This window comes from Oncorhynchus tshawytscha, linkage group LG16 (genome assembly GCF_018296145.1).
Source record: "Oncorhynchus tshawytscha isolate Ot180627B linkage group LG16, Otsh_v2.0, whole genome shotgun sequence".
Taxonomy (NCBI): domain Eukaryota; kingdom Metazoa; phylum Chordata; class Actinopteri; order Salmoniformes; family Salmonidae; genus Oncorhynchus; species Oncorhynchus tshawytscha.
In genome coordinates, this window is record NC_056444.1 from 53,404,478 (window position 1) to 53,426,826 (window position 22,349).

At 43.5% G+C, this 22,349-nt stretch overlaps 2 protein-coding genes across 4 annotated transcripts in view; one reads left to right on the top strand and one right to left on the bottom strand.

Moving 5' to 3' along the window:
* Positions 1 to 8,484, bottom strand: part of tp73 (tumor protein p73) — a 45,895-nt gene extending 37,411 nt beyond the window's left edge. Inside the window, exon 1 of the mRNA XM_024375399.2 lies at positions 8,388 to 8,484. Coding sequence (XP_024231167.1) covers positions 8,388 to 8,419 — 32 coding nt within the window. The 5' untranslated portion in view covers positions 8,420 to 8,484. The remainder of the gene's footprint in view (positions 1 to 8,387) is intronic.
* On the top strand, positions 1,042 to 21,954 carry wrap73 (WD repeat containing, antisense to TP73). Of its 3 annotated transcripts, none has more exons than XM_024375404.2 (13): positions 1,042 to 1,232; positions 1,892 to 1,987; positions 7,935 to 8,087; positions 8,520 to 8,636; positions 14,816 to 14,888; positions 15,495 to 15,598; positions 17,665 to 17,751; positions 17,831 to 17,965; positions 18,941 to 19,018; positions 20,042 to 20,200; positions 20,503 to 20,628; positions 20,851 to 21,042; positions 21,415 to 21,954. In XM_024375404.2, exons 2-13 carry the CDS (start codon positions 1,919 to 1,921, stop codon positions 21,436 to 21,438), a joined length of 1,317 nt encoding a protein of 438 aa, XP_024231172.1. In that variant the 5' UTR covers positions 1,042 to 1,232; positions 1,892 to 1,918; the 3' UTR covers positions 21,439 to 21,954. The 3 variants fall into 3 exon arrangements, with proteins under 3 accessions (XP_024231172.1, XP_024231170.1, XP_024231171.1); XM_024375402.2 differs by having other exon boundaries at positions 20,042 to 20,147; XM_024375403.2 differs by having other exon boundaries at positions 1,104 to 1,125; positions 20,042 to 20,147.
* The last annotated feature ends 395 nt before the right edge of the window (positions 21,955 to 22,349 follow it).

The following is a 22,349-nucleotide window of genomic DNA, read 5'->3' on the forward strand; positions in this document are numbered from 1 at the left end:
TATAATGACGGCCTAACCCGGACGACGCTGGGCCAATTGTGCACGGCCCTATGGGACGTCCAATCACGGCCGGATGTGATGCAGCCTGGATTCGAACCAGGTACTGCAGTGACCACTGCTCCACTCGGGAGCCCAAATACCCTCAAAATGATTCGGCATACCGGAGATCACTGTCACATTCCAATTTGTTATATATATATATATATATATATATATATATATATACCGGGCCATAACCTGAGCTGCAGTGCACCGGGCTAATAGAACTCCCTCATTGTTATAATGTGAAATATGGTTTCTTGGAGACGCCAATTCCACAAATCTTCTTCTGAATATTTGCTTTACAGACCTATAACCATATTTCACATTATAATAATGAGGGAGTTCTATTAACCTGAGCTGCAGTGCACCGGGCTATGGCGCATGACGTGAACAGGCAAAACGTGGAAAGCTTTATTTGTGACCCATGTACAAATTAGAATTGTGCAATAGCAGAGCATAAGACAGTTGCCACATCAATGTTACACTGAATTAATTAGTTAAGTTATAGTTATTAAATGTTATATTCCAATTTTATTTAATGATATTGGTTATATTCCATTCCAATATTATATTCCAATTAATATTTTTGGGGTATAAATTAAAAACAACTATTGAAAACGTTTTGCTCCTGAATGGTAACTGGCACCTCCAGGGGCAAGTTACCCCGATAAACGCGACCCGAGTTCTTAATTAGGAAATGCTAGTTGGATGATTGTTCAAATAGATTTTTCCTGAGCTAGTTTTTTTTCTTGAGTTCCCAGTTGTCTTGAATGCACTGAAGTCTGAGATTTCCGAGTTCTCAGTTGTTTTGAACGCGGCAACTGGTTCCGAAACGAATGCACTCACTTTTCACCATAATAAAACTCCTTACACCGGGATAACCCGGGACAGATAATCGAATCCCCTCTAGGTAACCTCTGCTGAACTACATTTCCCGGCATAATGAAAAACTGTCTTCATGCTGATTGGATGGCGCTCTTGATATCAAGTGCGTTTGATTTTGCGCGCTCACCACGTCGGGTGACAGAGTAGTTTGCTCTTTGACCAGACTCTTGTGCAACCTCTGCTCATCCGGTACCAGAGGTGAGGTTAATCCATCGCACCGAAACAAGTATCAGACAGTTATTGTTGTCATGCACTTGTTTGATAGCATGTGAACGAGGAAAGTTTTCAACAAACCCTGGATACCGGTGAGTCGCTCAACCTTGGACGATAAAACTTCACGCTAAAACATACCGTTATATGTGTGGAACGAATTGGTGAACTACGGTATCTAGCTAGCTAGGCTAGCTAACGTAAGCTTGACGATAACACTACTGTTAACTTGAGCCAGCTTGCTTAGAATGCAAAAAACACGTTAGCTGACGTTCGTCATTGGTTCACATTTACTGATTTGTTTACGCGACTGGTAGGAATAACAAATGATTCATTGTCAATAGCTAGCCATTTCAACTGGCATCAAACAGGTGTAGCTACTTTGCTAATTTAGCAAGCTAATCTGTTAAACCTACTCGCTTGCCATTATAGAGCCATAACACTCGTCTGTGCTACCAATGCAATGTGCATGTTAATAGTCGCGTTACCGACTTGTTTGTTCACGCACTACTACTAGTTAGATGCATAGGTTTCTTTATTTTTAGCAAACGTTAGCTACAGTAGTACTGTACAGTTAGCCTTAACTTCCAAAGAAGGCATATGGTTTTTGGCTTGAAATACATTCACGGTCTCAGTCGCCACCTTGTGGTTATTATTGACCAAATAACTCAAGACTAGGCGAACACTGCGAGTAGCTAGCTTTATTGAGTTGTATACTGTTGACTAATCACATGATCATGTCCCCTTTCTACAGTGACCAGTCATTTAGTTAAGTTCAGAGATGAACTTCTCTGAGGTCTTCAAACAGTCTAACCAACTGTGCAGAGTTTCACCAGATGGAAAATATTTGGTAAGCAATCATTTGTTTCAATATACACTTAGTAATTAAATCAAAGTTTATTGCTTACAGGCTCTAACCAATAGTGCAAAAAAGGTATTAGGTGAACAATAGGTAAGTAAAGAAATAAAACCACAGTAAAAAGACATATATATACGCACACACAGTAGCAAGGCTACATACAGACACCGGTTAGTCAGGCTGATTGAGGTATTATGTACATGTAGATATGTTTAAAGTGACTATGCATATATGATGAACAGAGTAGCAATAGCGTAAAAGAGGGGTTGGTAGGTGCCGGGACACAATGCAGATAGCCCGGTTAGCCAATGTGCGGGAGCACAGCTCAATTGATGTAGTATGTATATGAATGTATAGTTAAAGTGACTATGCATATATGGTAAACAATGTAGATAATGTAATGATTAAGATTGTACACAAAATTCAACCGAAAACGGATACATACTGTATACAGGTTGGAGCAAGAAGGTGCCACACTGGATGTGTGTGTGTGTGTGGTTGCCAGCTCATTTCCGGCTGCCAATAATGATTTATTAATTGAAGGCTACTGAGTTCCATAAAATTAGTTCCTTTTGCATCCCTTTAATATTTTACGTAGAAATTGTGCATCAATATAGAATTTAAAAGCTTGTTATATTAAATGAAGTTCCCTTTAATGTAGACCACATGGACAATTCAATAAATCTGATTTATGGTATGAATAAAGAATTGCTAAAGTGCCAGAATTCTACATTTTGACATGTCCCTCTGCGACTTCTAGGAAGATTTTAATTAACTTAACCCCAGAATGTCTCCAAACTTTCACCATCATTGTAAATCCATAGTTTTGTTGCTTTGAGTAATTTCTGAATTCTAATGTTTATTTAATGTAATTAGTGATTCATCTAATCACATAATGCATGTACCTCATTTTAAAGCCAACCCTGTTAAGTGAAATGAACTTTCATTTTAATATGGTGAAAATATTCCTTTAAGTAATTTTTTCAAACATCTAATTGTCAGAACTGGTTCTAATCTTTTTGGCCATTTTCTGTTGTGCTGTGGAAAACTCTTACCTATAGATGGGCTCTAAATGTTTTAAGTTTCATTTTATAAATTGTTTGCATTCAATTGTCCCTCCCTGCACACTATAAGCTTCCAATTCCACAAATCCAAGGGGATCTATGGCTGATTTAAGATGAAATCGTCAACCCCGTTACTTGATTTAGCACTTACCATAGTCCTTTTTTATTTAACCTCTAGAGATAGGAAAACTTTATTTTTTATTATGGAGTGACTTGCTGTTGCTAAATATACAGATATTTCTGGGCATGCAGGATCCACTAGTCTACCTACCTCCTTTCAGCTGCCGCTCATTGCTCAGTCACTCCGTGACTCTGCTGCCACTTGTACACAAAACAGTTCGATCAAACGTAGCTAATTGTAACAGTAAGCTGTTGCAAACATAAGCATGACATAAAGAGGTCTAGCAATTTCATGTTATTTTTTCAGGAGTTAAATGCAGCTATTTAGGCAAGCTATATGTAGCTTACACAGCATATCAAACAATCAAGTCGCAAGACACTCAGTCAATAGCGATTTTATGTCATTTCTTCATCATTGGAAACATTGTCTGAACAGGAGGCAGACTGGCTATATGGCAGCAAAATTGTAAAGATTACATCACGCACAACAATAATTGTTTTGCCCTAATGCAATGTGTAGACTGTCTTGCTTGTGCTACAGCAATATCAGTTTCAACAGACAGAAGGTTGTAGCTGGCCCTTCATATAGGCTATATTTTTGGATCGATAGTTCAAATCGCAGCAGTTCAGGAATGACGCAGAGACATGGGCTACATAATTTCGATCAAATTGTTTGAGAGTTCAGAAGAGGGTGAGTAAAGAAAGAAACGTGAATATATAGCTAGGTTTCCATCAAATTGTCTACAAATTTCATGCAAATATTCTAAAATGCACGTAAAGAAAATATGCACATTTTCATGTTATGGGTATGCTTGTCATCGGCAAGGACTAGGGAGTTATTTAGGATAAAAAATAAACTTAATAGATCTAAGCACAGGCAAAATCCTAGAGGAGAACCTGGTTCATTCTGCTTTCTAACAGATACTGGGAGACAAATTCACCTTTCTGCAGGACAATAACCTAAAACACAAGGCCAAATTATACACTGGAGTTGCTTTCCAAGATGACATTGAATGTTCCTGATTGGCCTAGTTACAGTTTTGACTTAAATCGGCTTGAGAATCTATGGCAAAACATGAAAATTGGTGTCTAGCAATGATCAAAGATGAACTATACAGAGCTTGAAGATCTTTTTTTTTTTTTTTGTAAGAATAATGGGCAAATATTGTACAATCCAGGTATGCACAGCTCTTAGACTTACCCAAACACACTTGCAGCTGTAATCGCTGTCGAAGGTGATTGTAACATTTATTGACTAATGGTTGAATACCTATTTAATCAATATATTAGCATTTTAATTAATAAAGGTAGAATTTGTCCCCAACTTTGACATTAGAGTATTGTTTGTGGATCATTGACAAAAGACAAATCAATTTTAATCCCACTTTGTAACATAACAGAATGTGTAAAAAAAAAAAAATCAAGGGGTGTGAATACTTTCTGAAGCACTGTAGCAACATGCCTATAAATTACCTTCTGAAAGTATTCAGACCCCTTGACTTTTCCCACATTATGATACAACCTTATTCTAAAATGGATTAAATCGTTTCCCCCCCCATCAATCTACACACTAACCCATAATAACAAAGCAAAAACAGGTTTTTAGACATTTTTGCAAATGTATTAAATAAAAATGGAAATATCATATTTACGTACAGTACCAGTGTGGACACCTACTCATTGAAGGGTTTTTATTTTTACTATTTTCTACATTGTAGAATAATAGTGAAGACATCCAAACTATGAAATAACACATGTGGAATCATGTATTAACCCAAAAAGTAGCCACCCTTTGCCTTGACAGCGTTGCACCCTCTTGGCATTCTCTCAACCAGCTTCACCTGGAATGCTTTTTCAACTCTCTTTAAGGAATTCCCACATATGCTGGGTACTTGTTGGCTGCTTTTCCTTCACTCTGCGGTCCAACTCATCCCAAACCATCTCAATTGGGTGGAGGTTATTGGAGGCCAGGTCATCAAATAGACCTTACACAGCCTGAAGGTGTGTTGGGTCATTGTCCTGGTGAAAAACAAATGATAGTCCCACTAAGCGCAAACCAAATGGGATGGCGTATCGCTGCAGAATGCTGTGGTAGCCATGCTGGTTAAGTGTGCCTTGAATTCTAAATAAATCCGACAGTGTCACCAGCAAAGCACCCACACGCCATTACACCGCCTCCTCCATGCTTCACGGTGGGAACCACACATGCAGAGATCATTAGTTCACCTACTCTGCGTCTCAAAGTCACGGCGGTTGGAACCGATCTCAAATTTGGACTCATCAGACCAAAGGACAGATTTCCACCGGTCTAAATCTTCTTCTTATTGGTGTCCTTTTAGGAGTGGTTTCTTTTCAGCAATTTGACCATGGCCTTATTCATGTAGTCTCCTCTGAACAGTTGTGTCTGTGAAGCATTTATTTGTGCTGCAATTTCTGAGGCTGGTAACATTAATGACCTTATCCTCTGTAGCAGAGGTAACTCTGGGTCTTACTTTCCTGTGGTGGTCCTCATGAGAGCCAGTTTCATCATAGCGCTTCATGGTTTTTCCGACTGCACTTGAAGAAACTTTAAAAGTTCTTGCAATTTTCCGGATTGACTGACCTTCATGTCTTAAAGTAATGGACTGTCATTTCTCTGCTTATTTGAGCTGTTCTTGCCATAATATGGACTTGGTCTTTTACCAAATAGGGCTATCTTCTGTATACCACCCCTACCTTGTCACAACACAACTTATTGGCCCAAACCCATTATGAAGGAAGGAAATTCCACAAATGTAACTTTAACAAGGCAGACCAGTAATTGAAATGCATTCCAGGTTAATATCTCATCAAGCTGGTTGAGAGAATGTCAAGAGTGGGCAAAGCTGTCAGGTAAAGGGTGGTTAATTGAATAATATCAAATCTAAAATATATTTTGATTTGTTTAACCCTTTTTTGGTTATTTCATAGTTTCCATGTCTTCACTATTATTCTACAATGTAGAAAATGGTAAAAAAAAAAAAAACATTGGACACGCACCCATTTAAACTTTTGACTGGTACTGTAAGTATTCAGACCCTTTACTCAGTACTTTGTTGAAGCGATAATAGCCTTGAGTCTTCTCGGTATGACACTACAAGCTTGGCACACCTGTATTTGGGGAGTTTCTCCCATTCTCTGCAGATCCTCTCAAGCTCTGTCAGGTTGGATGCGGAGTGTCCCTGCACATCTATTTTCAGGTTTCTCCAGAGATGTTCACGTCCGAACTTTGGCTGGGCCACTCAAGAACATTGAGACCTGTCCCGAAGTCACTCCTGCGTCGTCTTGGCTGTGTGCTTAGGGTCGTTGTCCTGTTGGAAGGTGAACCTTCGCCCCCAGTCTGCGGTCCTAACCTGCTCCAGAGCGCTTTTCATAAAGGAGCTCTCTGTACTTTGCTCCGTTCCTCGATCCTGATTAGTCTCCCAGTCCCTGCCACTGAAAAACATCCCCACAGCATGATGCTGCCACCACCATGCTTCACCGTAGGGATGGTGCCGGGTTTCCTGCAGACGTGACACTTTGCATTCAGGCCAAAGTGTTCAATCTTGGTTTCATCAGACCAGAGAATCTTGTTTCTCATGGTCTGAGTGTCCTTTAGGTGCCTTTTGGCAAACTCCAAGCGGACTGTCATGCCTTTTAGTGAGGAGTGGCTTCTGTCTGGCCACTCTACCATAAAGGCCTAATTGGTGGAGTGCTGCAGAGATGGTTGTCCTTCTGGTAGGCTTTCCCATCTCCACAGAGGAACTCTGGAGCTCTGTCAGATTGACCATCAGGTTCTTTGTCACCTACCTGACCAAGGCCCTTCTCCCCGGCTTGCTCAGTTTGGCTGGGCCGCCAGCTCGAAGAAGAGTCCTGGTGGTTCCAAACTGCTTCCATTTAAGAATGTGTTCTTGGGGACTTTCAATGCGGCATACATTTTTTGGTACCCTTCCCCAGATCTGTGCCTCGACACAGTCCTGTCTCAACTTGTAGAAACATCTCAAGGATGATCAATGGAAACAGGATGCACCTGAGCTCAATTTTGAGCAATGGGTCTAAATACTTATGTAAATAAGGTATTCTGTTTGTATTTAATACATTTTCAAAAATGTCTAAACCTGTTTTCACTTTGTCATTATGGGGTATTATGTGTGGAAAAGGAGAAGGGTTCTTAATACTTTCCGAATGCTCCCCCCCAAAAAAAGCACCATTCTGCACAAACTAATTTTTATTCAGACATTTGCAACAGCACAAATAATCATAACATTTAAAACTATTTAAATATATATGAAAATAAGACTCATAAATATCAAAAAGTAACAAAGACAAATAGAAACAAATTTGTGTTGATTTGGTACTCGAGCATCATTACATTACCCATCCCCCCCAAAACTGGCAACCAAGGGTCAAGACTAAACCCATTCACCTTGGTGTTGTGCAGACTGGTTTTGTGTTTTTCTTAATGATTTTGCACAACCCAGAAAAAAATGCAACAATATGTCTGAATTTTGGTCCGCCACCGCATGGCAGGTACCCTAGTCATATAAATGTTTTCAGTGCAAATATGATGCACACCGTATGTACTCCACTTATGCACTCAAATATGCACTTTTAAACATCGACAACAGGCATGGCAGATGGACGTTCATGGGCTTACAACCGAGGAGTTAACAAGTCCAAAAGTACACAGATGTGCCGGAACACAACTTTTTCTGCTTGACTGTCTCACTGCCTGTCTCTCTCCATCTGCCCCCCAGGCCACGTGTGTGCAGTACAGGCTGGTGGTGCGTGACGTGAACACCCTACAGATCTTGCACCTTTACACTTGCCTGGACCAGATAGTCCACATGGAGTGGTCCTCTGACTCGCTCTTCATCCTCTGTGCCATGTACAAGAGAGGACTAGTGCAGGTATGCACTCCTCTATTAGGCTAGTGCATATTGTTTTTATCTCATTTGTCCAATAATGACAGTTGGTGTATTTTATTTTTAGGTGCTGAATTAGCTTGTTCAGACTGTTGATGAATGCTTAAATATACAGAATGTGGGAAATTAAACTGGGAATAAAGTGTACAAATATAAATCAACAACTTGCACAGATAAAGTGGAGTTTAAGTAGATAATTACTGACCATTTTGTAATGAAAGGGAAATTACCCCTCATTTGAGACAGTGTTAAGATCAAATGCACTGTGCAAAAAGAACAGCTTACTTTTGCAGAGGTAACCATCTCCAGTCTTTCATTTCGTCTCTGGGTCAGATTTGGTGTGGTCAAAGGTTTGAGTACAGGTTGAGCTCAGGGAAAGGCAGTTGTCCTTCTCTCACAATCTCTCTCTCCTCTCAGGTGTGGTCTCTAGAGCAGCCCGACTGGTACTGTAAGATTGACGAGGGCTCGATAGGACTAGTCTCCTCGCGCTGGAGCCCAGACGGACGTCACATTCTCAACACCACAGAGTTCCATGTAAGTGTGAAGTCACTAGGAGTGTGTTTATGTGTTTCTGTCTGGTGTCGACTGTTGCTGCCCATAATGAAGGAGGAGACCTGAAAATAGACAGCAGACACCAGACCCTGCCCCACCTGACAAATGTATGCCTGATTTCAGTTACTCCAGCTAGTGTTCTGTCATATCCTCGACACACAAATTAAGTTCCTTCGAGTCCTATTTAATTTCTCCTCCCTGAAGTGTGCACTCGTTCATTCCCTTTGAAGCATTTAAAAAGCACTGGATTGGTGTAAGTCTGTGCTTAAGTGGGTTTTCACCATGTTCCGTACACTACTCCCTCCCTTTGAAATCCATGGTGGAAGTGTACAGGGGGAGAAACGGAATTGGGCTGTAGATATTTATGTTATATTCTTGGAAGATGACAATCCATCCAATGTGTTATGTCACACATCCAATAGGCTGTAAAATTCCGCCACACTTAGACATTTTTAATGTGGTGAGTTTTGCTTAATAAGAAATGGCAAAGTACATTTATAGTGTCTTTCTGATTAGTTTAGACTTTGAATGAACATGCTTGCTGGAACCAAACCAGTGTCGGTGTGACGACATCGCAGCTTGCTTTGCACGTCTGCAACGACTGTAGGTGAAAGTGCAGTCGTCTGGCTTGTTGAGAGCATATTTGTCCCTAGGTATCGGAGGGGGGAGTGGGCTGCACTCGTCCTCTCCCGCCTGTTTGGGTTACGACTTGGGCACCGTGCCATGGCGGGGTTCGCCTGACACCCGAACCCGACTCCAAGACTCACTGACAGGTGCCGGGGCCCAGGCACAACTGTGTCTGGAGGTTTGAGAGGGAGCAGGGAGTGCAAGTGTCTGACATTTCTGCTTTGTCTGTCTGCTTCTTCAACTAACACAGGAATAGAATGGAGTCTCCCTAGGTCTGTCTGCTCCTGGGTCTGTCTGCTCTTTCCATTAAATTCTGAGAAGGGAACAATTGTCAGTTGTTGATTTGGGGAAGATGTAAAACAAATACATTTTGCAACAAAATGTGCATTTCTTATTGGATAAGATCAAGTAGCCCCCCCTGTTTGTTGCCTTGCATGGCTCAGAACTCATGCAAGATCCCCTGTATTCACATTTGGGGTGCTAAGCCCGTTTACCAAAAGTCTAGGGGTGATGACGCCCGCGTTGCCCAGTGCTGCTGACCTCACCTTCACCCCTCCACAAAGATTTCATTATGGCTGTGCCAGACTGGTGTTCGTATCAGGGCTCAGTTTCAGCCGGGAGCTCATGAACAAGATGCTATATTAACTTGTTAGGGGACAGCTGCTGTCTGTTGAACCCACTGTGTGTGTGTGTGTGACTGTGTGTTTTCTTTTCTCCCCACTGACTGTTTTGATACATGGGTGCAATTTGTCAGTTAACAGCTGATGGTGCTAGACGAGGGTTTGGATTTACGTTCATCTCTGTAGATATGCCATTTCGCGTGGGAGAGTCGCCGGAGCAGCAGGCCGCGGCGTGAGCCAGTCTCCGGATCTGATCTTACCTCCAGCCCTCACCACAGTTTGCACTGCTTTACTGTGCTTTGCGCTTTTTGTCCATGTACAAATGATTTCAAATGGTTAACAAGCAGCTTTTTTGATGCTAAAATTGTCTTACACCATATCTTGCATGCGTTATGTGATTTAGCTTATGGCCTCTCGCTACTGTACATAAAGGACAATTGGTTAGTCTATAGTTGATTAGTCTATTGCATTCTCCATGTTCTTACAAGTTAGCAGGACATCCTGGAGTCTCTTGGTTGTCTGAGTGGGTTGCCTATCGTATTACACTCTTCAGAAGTGACTTAACATTGGTAATTAGGACTAGCTTCATGGATAGGCCCGATGTCATTCAAATAGGTGTTTGTAAAATAACTTTTACCCTCATTGTATGTTCGAATCAAAAAGCCATACATGTTTGAATTCCCACTCCTGATTCTCTCCACTGGCACTATGCTGCACATATTCACTGCTAATCCAACAAACCAGCTGAGCGAGCTGTAAAACGGGTGTGGAAGACATCCACTCAAGGCCGGCACGAACATTATATACCTCTAATGGTTTATGCATTGTTGGGATCAGGTTAGCTGCGTGCCTGGCCGGCGGCGCGGGATCCCCGCTAGCGCGTAGCATGTTGGCAGCGTTAGCTATCAGAGAAACTGAACCCAAGTAGCTGCCACAGCTCTACTCTTGACAATCGACAATCAGTCATCCAGACTGACGCCTGGCTACACCGCACTCCAATCCACGGGGGAATTATAAGGCTGTAACAGGAGAAATGTGTCTATATTGGGTTGAGAGACCGTCTCTGATGGGGAATGCATATGGACTTATCCATTGCTGACAGATAGGCCTATGCAAAGATTCCTCGCAGGAGTCGCAGCATCACTAATTCTCTCTCGCATATAAAAAGTGCTGCCACAGGAGGAGCTGATGGATTTGTGATTTGCTGTCAGGGATTCTGCGGTGTAGTTGGTCCTGTTTATCAAGTGTAGCCTTTCTTGTCCCAGTGGGCCTGTTCTTTCTAGGGTTAAGTTGAGGGCTTGAGGCATAACTCCTGTGAGGTTATGTTTAGAACAAGGCTGTGGGAGAGCTTTAAACAGGATAAATGAAACGAAGTCAAATTAATTCCTCCAATGGGAAGTGAACCAGTACTGTTGTGAGCTGGTAGCCACGGTTTAGGCCCTCCATCCACCCTGCCAGTCAGCACAACACCCTAGCAGGCACCTCTGCTACAACTCTGTAAAATGTGCTGTCTTCTCGTCGACACATGGCCTCCCTGCTTATACAGTGCATTCGGTAAGTATGTAGACCCCTTTTTCCACGTTGTTACGTTACAACCTTATTCTAAAATGGATGAAATACATTTTTCACGTCATCAATCTATACACTACCGCATAATGACAAAGAGAGAACTGGTTTTGACGTTTTTGCTAATTTATTAAAAAAAGAAACGTACCTTATTTACGTAAGTATTCAGACCCTTTGCTATGAGACTTGAAATTGAGCTCATGTGCATCCTGCTTCCGTTAACCATCCTTGAGGTGTTTCTACAACTTGATTGGAGTCCAGCTGTGGTAAATTGATTGGACATGCTTTGGAAAGGCACACACCTGTCTATGTAAGGTCCCACAGTTGACAGTGCATGTCAGAGCAAATACCAAGCCATGAGTTCAAAGGAATTGTCTGTAGTGCTCCGAGACAGGATTGTGTTGAGGCACAGATCTGTGGAAGGGTACCAAAACATTTCTACAGCATTGAAGGTCCACAAGAACACTGGCCTCTATCACTCTTAAATTGAAGATGTTTGAGAAACAAGACTCTCTGGTCTGATGAAACCAAGATTGAACTCTTTGGTCTGAATGCCAAGTGTCAGGTCTGGAGGAAACCTGGTACCATCCCTACAGTGAAGCATGGTGGTGGCAGCATGCTGTGGGGATGTTTTTCAGATGCAGGGACTGGGAGATTAGTCGGGATTGAGGGAAATCTGAACGGCGCAAAGTACAGAGATCCTGCTCCAGAGCGCTCAGGACCTCAAACTGGGGCGACGGTTCACCTTCCAACGGGACAATGACCCTAAGCACACAGCCAAGACAACGCAGAAGTAAGTGGCTTCGGGACAAGTCTCAATGTCCTTGAGTGGCCCAGCCGTTCGAACATCTCTGGGGAGACTTAAAAATAGCTGTGCATCGATGCTCCCCATCCAACCTAACAGAGCTTGAGAGGATCTGCAGAGAAGAATGGAAGAAACTCCAAATACAGTTGTGCCAAGCTTGTAGCGTCATTCCCAAGAAGACTTGAGGCTGTAATCGCCACCAAAAAGGTGCTTCAACAAAGTACTGAGTAAACGGTCTGAATACTTTTGTAAATGTGATATTTCAGTTTTATTTTTAATAAATGTGCAACATTTTCTAAACCTGTTTTTGCTTTGTCATTATGGGGTATTGTGTGTAGATTGAGGGAGGGGGGGGGGGAAAGAGTATTTAATCCATTTTAGAATAAGGCTGTAATGTAAACAAAATGTGGAAAAAGTCAAGGGGTCTGAATACTTTCTGAATGCACTGTAACAAACTTCCTAGAAAAGAAGCCTAAAGCTGATGATCATGCTGTGAAGGCCAATACAAAGCATTATTTGTGTCCCTTTATTCTGATGGCTAAACATAAGCGGCTTTATTTGCTCTTGGACCATCTTGTCTCTGTCCTAGAGACTGAAACGCCAGTCTACTGCTCCCAGTTTGCTTCCAAGATGTAGTTTTACCAACTTCAGTGCCCCAGACTGGCATGCCAGGCAACACAGAAGCATTTCTCACCTATTTTACATATGTGCTGCTCCCTCCCTCTTCCCAGTTTAAAGTTACACCCCCCCCCAGACAACCTCCCAACCCAGTCCCCCCATGTCAATGTGGTGGGGTACAAATTGTCCAAGAAGAACTGTGTTGAGCTGTGTTGACGGTGGTTTCCATGGATCTGTGGGGGGGGGGCTTGTGGGTGTAATGACAGGCCACAGCTGGATGTCTTGGTATCTCAGGAGCATGCCCTGGTCAGTTAGACCCTTACCCAGGGAACAACAGCCAGTAGGTCAGACAGACTCCTGCCTGAATGCCTTCCTCCCCTGAGTGAGAAAGTGAGCCCTAGTTAGAAAATCAGGGAAAGCATGCCATGCTAGATCTATTTAAAGTTCATCTCCTTCTTCATACAGTTGTGTAGTTTTCTGATGTTTGCACTTCTCTTACAGGAAGGTAAGTGTAGGCAAAGGGAGCACCCTGAATGAAGTTTTAATTGGTATTTTGGGAGTGTCGATGTGTGTTCTGACATGCAAACCATATAAGCCGCCGCCTACCAAGGCCGCACAGAGGCTGAGGGTCTTGATTACAGTTCACACTTGAATTGACGACCCTCGACTTTGTCACCTCTGTCTCAAGCTTATTTATTGTTATGAAGCCGCATAACAGTCTTGGCTGATCACCGAGACTAGTTTAGTCCAGCATTTGCACAGGCTTAGTATTCAAAGTATGATAAGACAGGGTGCGGAGAAGTGTATGCATGCACATTTATATTGGCCTACTAGGTTGTAAAAGAAAATATGTAGGCCTTGCATTTTACACCCATAACATGCTTGTGGTGGTAGGCTACATAGCCATAATGTCATTTGGATGGTGTAGAATGACTACTGTTCTGGCTTTTACTTTTAGGAGTAATAATAACTAGGCTCGCTCTAGGCTGAATACAAATACTATATTGTGCATCTTACAGTATAGACCTAGTTATGTTCTTTTTAACAAAGCATATGTAGTTTCAATGTTTTCACATGAACACCTTTTGTTTTTCTGATCACGACTAAACGAGGAAGAAACTAAGAGTGCAGGACCTGTCACACGCTGTTCTTGGAGAGCTAGATGCAGCGTGTTACTGTCCGCCTGCTGGTTGTGTGCTGCGACGTGTAAAGCTCATCTCGGATGATTTTGGGGGGCAGGGGTGACGTGAATCTTTACGGGTAGACAGGCTGGCATTGGCCTTGTTTCTATTGTCCAGTTCTGCTGGTAACCGATAAGGGTCGTACTTGTACTTAACTGCTGTTATTAATGGATAGTCTAGAGATTTCATTATTGTAGTGTTTTAGATTTAGAACTTTCCCTTGTGAGTGGTTTAACCATTCAGCACAACCGCTCATCTTAGTCTTATCCATCAAGAAGACCCTCGTGGATCTCTTCCACAGACCGACACGGAGTCCCCCAGGGGCTGTGTTGAAGCCGAACGGGGTGACTGCTGCGTTTGGTATAAAACCTAAATGGACGGAGTGGCAGGGATAGCGAGGAGCTCTCAGCGGTCTCATTAGTCGAAGAGTTGACTGAGCTCTTATTAATAGACGGCTGTTGTTGACGCCCTGCTCTGAGCTCCACACTTACCACATTAAAGCCTCCATCCAGCTCCTCTTACAGAGGAAGAGGCCATGTTGCCAATGAAGAGCGGGCATGGGGTGCAAACGGCGATGCCGTTTGCTTTATTAAATGGGCGAAGACATTCAAAATAATTGATCGCGGATCAAAGATGTCTGTTTTTGGACGGATGAGTCTTTGTAGGCTATTCCCCTGTGCTAGCTAACCTTTCACTGGGAGATGAGGTATAGTTTGTTACATTTTGTTTCTTTTTTTTTGACAGCTGAGAGTTACCGTCTGGTCCTTGTGCACCAAAGCCGTATCTTACATCAAGTACCCCAAGGCATGTCAGAAGGGTAAGTACGTGAGTGTGTGTATGTGTTTTTCAGCGAGAGGACTTGTGGACAGGGCCACACTGACTGGCTTGACACATGGGCTGGTGAATCGCGTCCCTCCCTGTCCCTTGACCTTAGGGCCTATGGGCCATCTGCTGACAGCTGGAGCCCTCTTCAGTAAATGGTGCATGCTCGCCATAACCTGTTTGTCAGCAGCCAGTGGAGTTATTGTCTTGGGCTCCAACCACTACCCAAAGGTTCACACACCACCACCACGTGACCCAAGCACCGTTGGATCCACCGTATAAATAATCCAGCAATGCCAACCACTTGCCGCTGAAGGCCTCTTGATAGTTACACTCGATAGACTGTGCTGTACACCACAGCAACGCTATAGGTTAACATGACGACTAAATGACCACAAATCATTTTGTCACCTAGATTAACATAATGTAGGTCTAAAGCATATCACTTTTGCATCTGCAAATTGTCCTCTATCCCAACATTGTCTTTGTACAAGGACTAGATGATGAGTAGTTGAGTCAGGTGTGCTTGTGTGGGGAAAGATTTTGACTATGTTAAATAGCGTTTCCTGTGCATTGTTTCCCCCCTGGTCTGTGGTTCCAGGGATAGACTTCAGCAGGGACGGCTGCTACATGGCCCTAGCGGAGCGCCGCGACTGCAGAGACTATGTTAGCGTGTTTGTGTGTGACGACTGGCACCTACTGAGGGTGAGTGCCACTCAGAGCTCCCACCACGGGAGTGTCCCAAAAAAAGTTTGGGGATTTACATTTTAGTTTGATAAACTCAGCAAAAAAAAGAAATGTCCCTTTTTCAGGACCCTGTCTTTCAAAGATAATTTGTAAAAATCGAAATAACTTCACAGATCTTCATTGTAAAGGTTTTTAAACACTGTTTCCCATGCTTGTTCAATGAACCATAAACAGTTAATGAACGTGCACCTGTGGAATGGTCGTTAAGACACTAACAGCTTACAGACGGTAGGCAATTAAGGTCACAGTTATGAAAACTTAGGACACTAAAGAGGCCTTTCTACTGACTCTGAAAACCACCATAAGAAAGATGCCCAGGGTCCCTGCTCATCTGCGTGAACGTGCCTCAGGCATGCTGTAAGGAGGCATGAGGACTGCAGATGTGGCCAGGGCAATAAATTGCAATGTCCATGCTGTGAGATGCCTAAGACAGGGAGACGGGATGGACAGCTGAACGTCCTCGCAGTGGCAAACCACGTGTAACATCACCTGCACAGGATCGGTACATCCGAACATCACACCTGCAGGACAGGTACAGGATGGCAACAACAACTGCCCGAGTTGCACCAGGAACGCACAATCCCTCCATCAGTGCTCAGACTGTCCGCAATAGGCTTAGAGAGGCTGGACTGAGGGCTTGTAGGCCTGTTGTAAGGCAGGTCCTCACCAGACATCACTGGCAACAACGTCGCCTATGGGCACACCCACCATCGCTGGACCAGACAGGACTTCCAAAAAGTGCTCTTCACTGACTAGTCACGGTTTTGTCTCACCAGAGGTGATGGCCAGATTTGTGTTTATCGTTGAAGGAATGAGCGTTACACCGAGGCCTGTACTCTGCAGTGGGATCGATTTGGAGGTGGAGGGTCCATCATGGTCTGGGGAGGTGTGTCACAGCATCATCGGACTGAGCTTGTTGTCATTGCAAGCAATCTCAACGATGTGCGTTACAGGGAAGACATCCTCCTCCCTCATGTGGTACCCTTCCTGCAGGTTCATCCTGACATGAACCTCCAGCATGACAATGCCACCGCACAGAACGAGCAGTATGGCTGATTTCCTGCAAGACAGGAATGTCAGTGTTCTGCCAGCGACGAGCCCAGATCTCAATCCCATTGAGCACGTCTGGGACCTGTTGGATTGGAGGGCTAGGGCCCCCCTCAGAAATGTCAGGGAACTTGCAGGTGCAAATCTGGTGCAGTCCATGAGGAGGAGATGTACTGCAGTACTTAATGCAGCTGGTGGCCACACCAGCTTCTGACTTACTTTTGATTTTGCCACCCCCCCTTGTTCAGGGACACATTATTCCATTTCTGTTAGTCCCATGTCTGTAGAACTTGTTCAGTTTGTCTCAGTTGTTGAATCTTATGTTCATACCAATATTTACATGTTAAGTTAACTGAAAATAAATGCAGTTGACAGTGAGGATGTTTTCTTTTTTTGCTGAGTTTACAAAACATTAGGAACGCTTTCAATTCATCGGGGCATGGACTTGACAAGGTGTCAAGCGTTCCACAGGGATGCTGGCCCATGTTAACTCCAATGCTTCCCACAGTTGTGTCAAGTTTGCTGGATGTCCTTTGTGTGGTGGACCATTCTTGCACACTGGAAACTGAGTGTGAAAAACCCAACAACGTTGCATTTCTTGACATGCAAACTGGTGTGCCTGGCACCTACTACCATACCCAGTTCGCTTAAATATTTTCTTGCCCATTCACCCCCTGAATGGCACACATACACAATCCATGTCTCAAGGCTTAAAATCCTTTAAAACGGTCTCCTCCCCTTCATCTACATTGATTTGAAGTGAATGTAACAAGTGACATCAATAAGGGATCAAAGCTTTCACCTGGTCATTCTGTCATGGAAAGAGCTCATGTTCCTAATGTTTTGTACATTTTGACACATTGTAAAGTGAGACCCAAACAACCGATGCACCTGTACAGATGCGCAGTTTTTCCCTGTCTATTTTCTGCTAATTGTCTGTATCCTCTTGTTTGACCTCCCCTGTCTACCTTTCAAAGCACTTTGAAACAGAGACCCAGGACTTGGCGGGGGTGGAGTGGTCTCCTAACGGCTGTGTTCTGGCTGTATGGGACAGCTGTTTGGAGGTAAGCCATTGGAAAATTAGTTGACAATATGTTGACAGAGTGGGAACCCTGAGAGAGTGTGTGTGCGCTCTCTCCCCAGTACAAGGTGCTGCTGTACTCGCTGGACGGCCGGCTGCTGTCCACCTTCAGTGCGTATGAGTGGTCGCTGGGCATCAAGTCTCTGGCCTGGAGTCCCAGCAGTCAGTTCCTGGCCATCGGCAGCTATGATGGAAAGGTCTGTGCTCTGTCTCCTTCTCTTTCAATAGGCTTACGGTGGCTTCCAGATACACCCATTCTGTGCAACCTGTGCAGATCCGTGTTAATTTCTTCAACAATAATTTAATTTCGTCAATGACCTATTTTTCTTGATGAAAGCGAGTGACGATAACGAGAAATGCCTTGGGGGGGAGACATTACAAATTACTTCATTTTAGTTGTTGAAAATGTAACTAGATGAGAATTCCACATGAGCCTAATGGTCATTCATGTGTGCTGTAATTCATCTATGTTGCCATTCTTGCGGTTCCACAAATGCGAGTTGCTTTTTTCTGACATAATACTTCTGGCATTGTTGGAAAGCTCGTCTTGTCCCCTTTTCAAGGAAATCACTTATTTACCCCCCTCCGGCAGTTATGATGGGGAGAAAATCAGAGCTCTGAATTGGTGAACCTGTAGCAATGGCTTTATAGCCATATGGTTTATTATTCCTGGTATTGGCTAAAATCTGCCACAATAGCAATGTTGACAGCTAAGGTATACGAGGGGATAGTGGGCTTAGTTGGACAAGGCTATCTGCACACAAGGGAAGCAGAAAGTTGTAGTTATGTATTGGATAAAATGCACTGACTATGTGACTGATAACTGAAATATATTTTAAGACTAAATCTAAAATAGCTGGCAAAATGAACGCGGGTGCAGATTATATTGATGTGGTTCCTGAAAAGAAACTCTTATCTACTATCGTGCGTAGGCCTTTACAGAGAAGTGATTTAGTGGTCAAGTCCCATTCCAAACATTTGGGGCTGGTTTCCCAGACACAGATAAGGCGTAGTCCTGTAATGAAAGCACTTTCAATGGAGAATGCATTTTGTGTCTGGAATATCCCCATAGTCATGTAGAAAAGAATATAATGAATTGAAGCTATTTTAGACTATAGGGACATGGAGTTGGTGGTATGACTGATGTGGGCTTACCTGATGGTTTTGATCAGGTCCGGATCCTAAACCACATCACCTGGAAGAAAGTGACTGAGTTTGACCACCCAGCCTCCATCAACAATACTAAAGCTGTGAGTACTCTTTCCAATGAGTACATGTCAGTTATGTGATGACCTAACGTGCTGAGGGGTAGGGGTTAAGGGGTCCATACAACTTTCACTAGTATGCCCTTACACTCTACTACTCTTCGTCAATTGTTCTTAACCCTCTGTGTCCCCCCCTGTCCTTCCTCCATTCTTCTTCTTGATCTCCACTAATATGTTTTTGATTGAACCGCTCGCAAGCAAGACCAGTTGCAGTTAAATAGATTTATAAACTGGGGGGTTTGAGCCCTGATTGCTGATTTGGCTTAAAGCTGTGGTATATCAGACTATACCACGGGTAATGCAAAACGTTTATTTTTACTGCTCTAATTACATTGGTAACCAGTTTCTGTGGCAATAAGGCACCTCGGGGTTTGTGATATATGGCCAATATACCACGGCTGAAGGGCTGTCAAGTTACTCTACATTGGGAAACACAACTTGAAAAACATGAACATGAAAAACCCTGCAGCGTTGCAGTTCTTGATACAAACCAGGGCGCCTTTCACCTACCATATCCGGTTCAAAGGCACTTAAAAAATTGTCTTGCCTATTCACTCTCTGAATGGCGCACACAGGCAAAATCCATGTTTGAATTGTTCCGAGGCTTAAAAATCCTTCTTTAACCTGTCTCCCCTTCACCTACTCTGAAGTGGATTTAACAAGTGAGTGACATCAATAAGGGATTGTGGCTTTCACCTAGGACAGATGATTTTTACACACTACTTGCTTCAGCACTCGGCTGTCCCGTTGTATTTTGGAAGTTGTATTTACTTTCTGCCATGCAAATGATTTTGGGACTGTATCACTGTCCCCTCTGCTACAATACTCACACTCCATTTCATGTCTCCCTCTACTGCTTTATATGTAATTGCTTGAAACACAATGCTTTTAATTGTGAGCAAGTGCTGCGAAAGGACCATTATTTACCTAACTGGGCACTTTAATGCTTGGGTGTAGCTGAGGAAGTGTTGACCATGTCAGGTGACTGACAGGAGCTTGTGTTGTCAGGTGGTCTACAAGGAGGTGGAGAGGAAGCCGGTGGTGGGGAGTGCGGACCTGTTCATTCAGCAACGCATCACTATGGGCAGCACCCTGTTCAACACACAGAGCAAATGTAAGCACAACTCATCACTATGGGCAGCACCCTCTTCAACACACAGAGCAAATGTAAGCACAACTCATCACGCCACACCTGACAGTGGATATTAGCCAACAGGAGTGTATATTTAATTAAATATGCAACATTCTTAGCTATAACTCTTTCATTAAACCCCAACCTTATGAAAAGTATTATAGCCTAAGAAAATATGCAATTTGGAATAGATGAAATTGAGATGGTATAATAACCCATATTCAGCCAAATTTTTATTAGTACACTGGAAAATAAGTTTTTTATCACAGAGGCTATATCACTGTCAAAATTGTCTGACTTATTGATCCTGCTTCTGTGGCGCATCCCTCTGTTGTAGATGAGATCTGCCCATTGCCAGTCCAGGTACCTGTGGTCAAACCTGACCTGGACCGTGCCAACCCTAAAGTCGGGGTCTCCTCCATGGCATTCAGCTCGGACAACCGCTACCTGGCCACGAAGAATGGTAAGGGACAGATTCACACTGTAACGTTGCTCTACTAGCCATAGGTGTAAACCCTGCAGACCCACACTCACAAAATGACCCTTTACCAACCAGGGTTAGATGATGTCAATCATTTTCTGAATAGTTTGTATAGCATTTGGTGGCTGTCACATAATTACTAGTCCCGTTTAATTGTATGGTGGCAATGATGGTGCTGACTAGGGTTTGTGTGTCTCCCTGTAGACAACATGGCCTGCGTGGTGTGGGTATGGGACATGCAGAGGCTGGGGCTTCTGGCTGTTCTGGAGCAGACGTCGGCCGTGCGCTGCTTCCAGTGGGACCCCCGTCGGCCCCGTCTGGCCCTCTGCACCGGCAACGCCAAGCTCTACCTCTGGTCCCCCGCAGGCTGCGTCTCTGTCCAGGTCCCTGCTGAAGGTACTGTAGCTCTGACCTGGCCGTCACCACAAACCGCATAGCATGTGAAGTCAAACACACATCACTTATCATGGGTTGTAATAAAACTGTAAAATAAGTAGTCAAGCACAGTCAAATGCTCTGTGTACTTTTATTGGTTCACAATATTTACATTCCAAATGGATATTCATCAGGTCACTGCAAACTCCACAGTAATAGAAATAGGACTGTTTCCCAAACCAAGTTAAATCAAGTACTCCGCTAGAACAACTGAGTGGAAGAGCTGGGGGAACACTGAAATGGAGGAACAGTACACTGGTAGGGACACTTCAGCTTGGCATATGTGAGCAGTAGGTGGAGGTCCTTAACGCCTCGTGTGTCCCTCCTTCCTAGGTGGTTTCCAGGTGCAGTCAGTGACTTGGCACTGCAGTGGAGACTCCTTGATTCTGTTGGGGAAAGAGCAACTGTGTCTGTGCTACATGGAGGTCGGGGAAGAGGAGGAGGAGGAGGAGGACGACGACGATGTCAAGTGAGAGAACCCCACGTACTCTCTCCTATGGGGGCCAGAGCATTAAGATTAGTACTCCAAAGACTGTCTGAGCCCATACTCAATCAGGGCTGTGGTCTTCACATGACCAGAAGAATTCCAAAGTGCTGCTCTGACAGTCAACTCTATGGCCATTAAACTGTGGTCATGTGTACTTGCACTGGTCAGTGTCAGCCATCCCTGCAGGTAACGTTTGACTTATTTAGGGGAGGATCACAATATAGGGCAGGTGTAGTTGAGGTCCAAGTTCCTGTAGTATTTAAGAGATGTTTACAAAGTGCATTTGTCAAATCTCTGTCATTTAATTATTTGAAGTATTGTGTTTGTAAAAATGTAAAGTCTAGAGGTAACAATTATTTTGTAATAAAGTTTGCTATGAATAACCATTTAGATGTTTGATTCAGACAGAAACTGTGTCTAACCATTCCGGTCTACATTCAATCACTCCGAAGGCCTCAAACAGTTGGAATGTTCTGCTGTGGATGAGAATGGAAAAGGGTGAAAACGTAGTGCTGAGTTCCTCAGGCACAGATTGGGGGGGGTGCTGATGTGGCTGGCTGTATTGTTAAAAACAAAAAAGCTTTAGGGCTCGATTCATCCATATTGCCAAAGTTCAGTGCTATAGCATGGATCTTCTGTGATTATTACCACAGCAAGCAAGGTACTTGGAGTCAAACATTCAGGCCTGGGTGAGATCTTTAAGGTCAGGGCCCTCTGCGGCTCACAATCATTTTAGACCCAAGCCACCCCCTGTACCTGGACTTTGAACTACTCTCCTCTG

What these genes read in the sequence shown, in the direction of transcription:
- wrap73 (XM_024375402.2), top strand. Translation starts at nt 1,919, where the DNA reads ATGAACTTCTCTGAGGTCTTCAAACAGTCTAACCAACTGTGCAGAGTT. An exon ending in CTACCTGGCCACGAAGAATG is followed by an intron (nt 20,629 to 20,850) that starts GTAAGGGACAGA and finishes GTCTCCCTGTAG; the next exon opens with ACAACATGGCCTGCGTGGTG. An exon ending in TGTCCAGGTCCCTGCTGAAG is followed by an intron (nt 21,043 to 21,414) that starts GTACTGTAGCTC and finishes CCTCCTTCCTAG; the next exon opens with GTGGTTTCCAGGTGCAGTCA.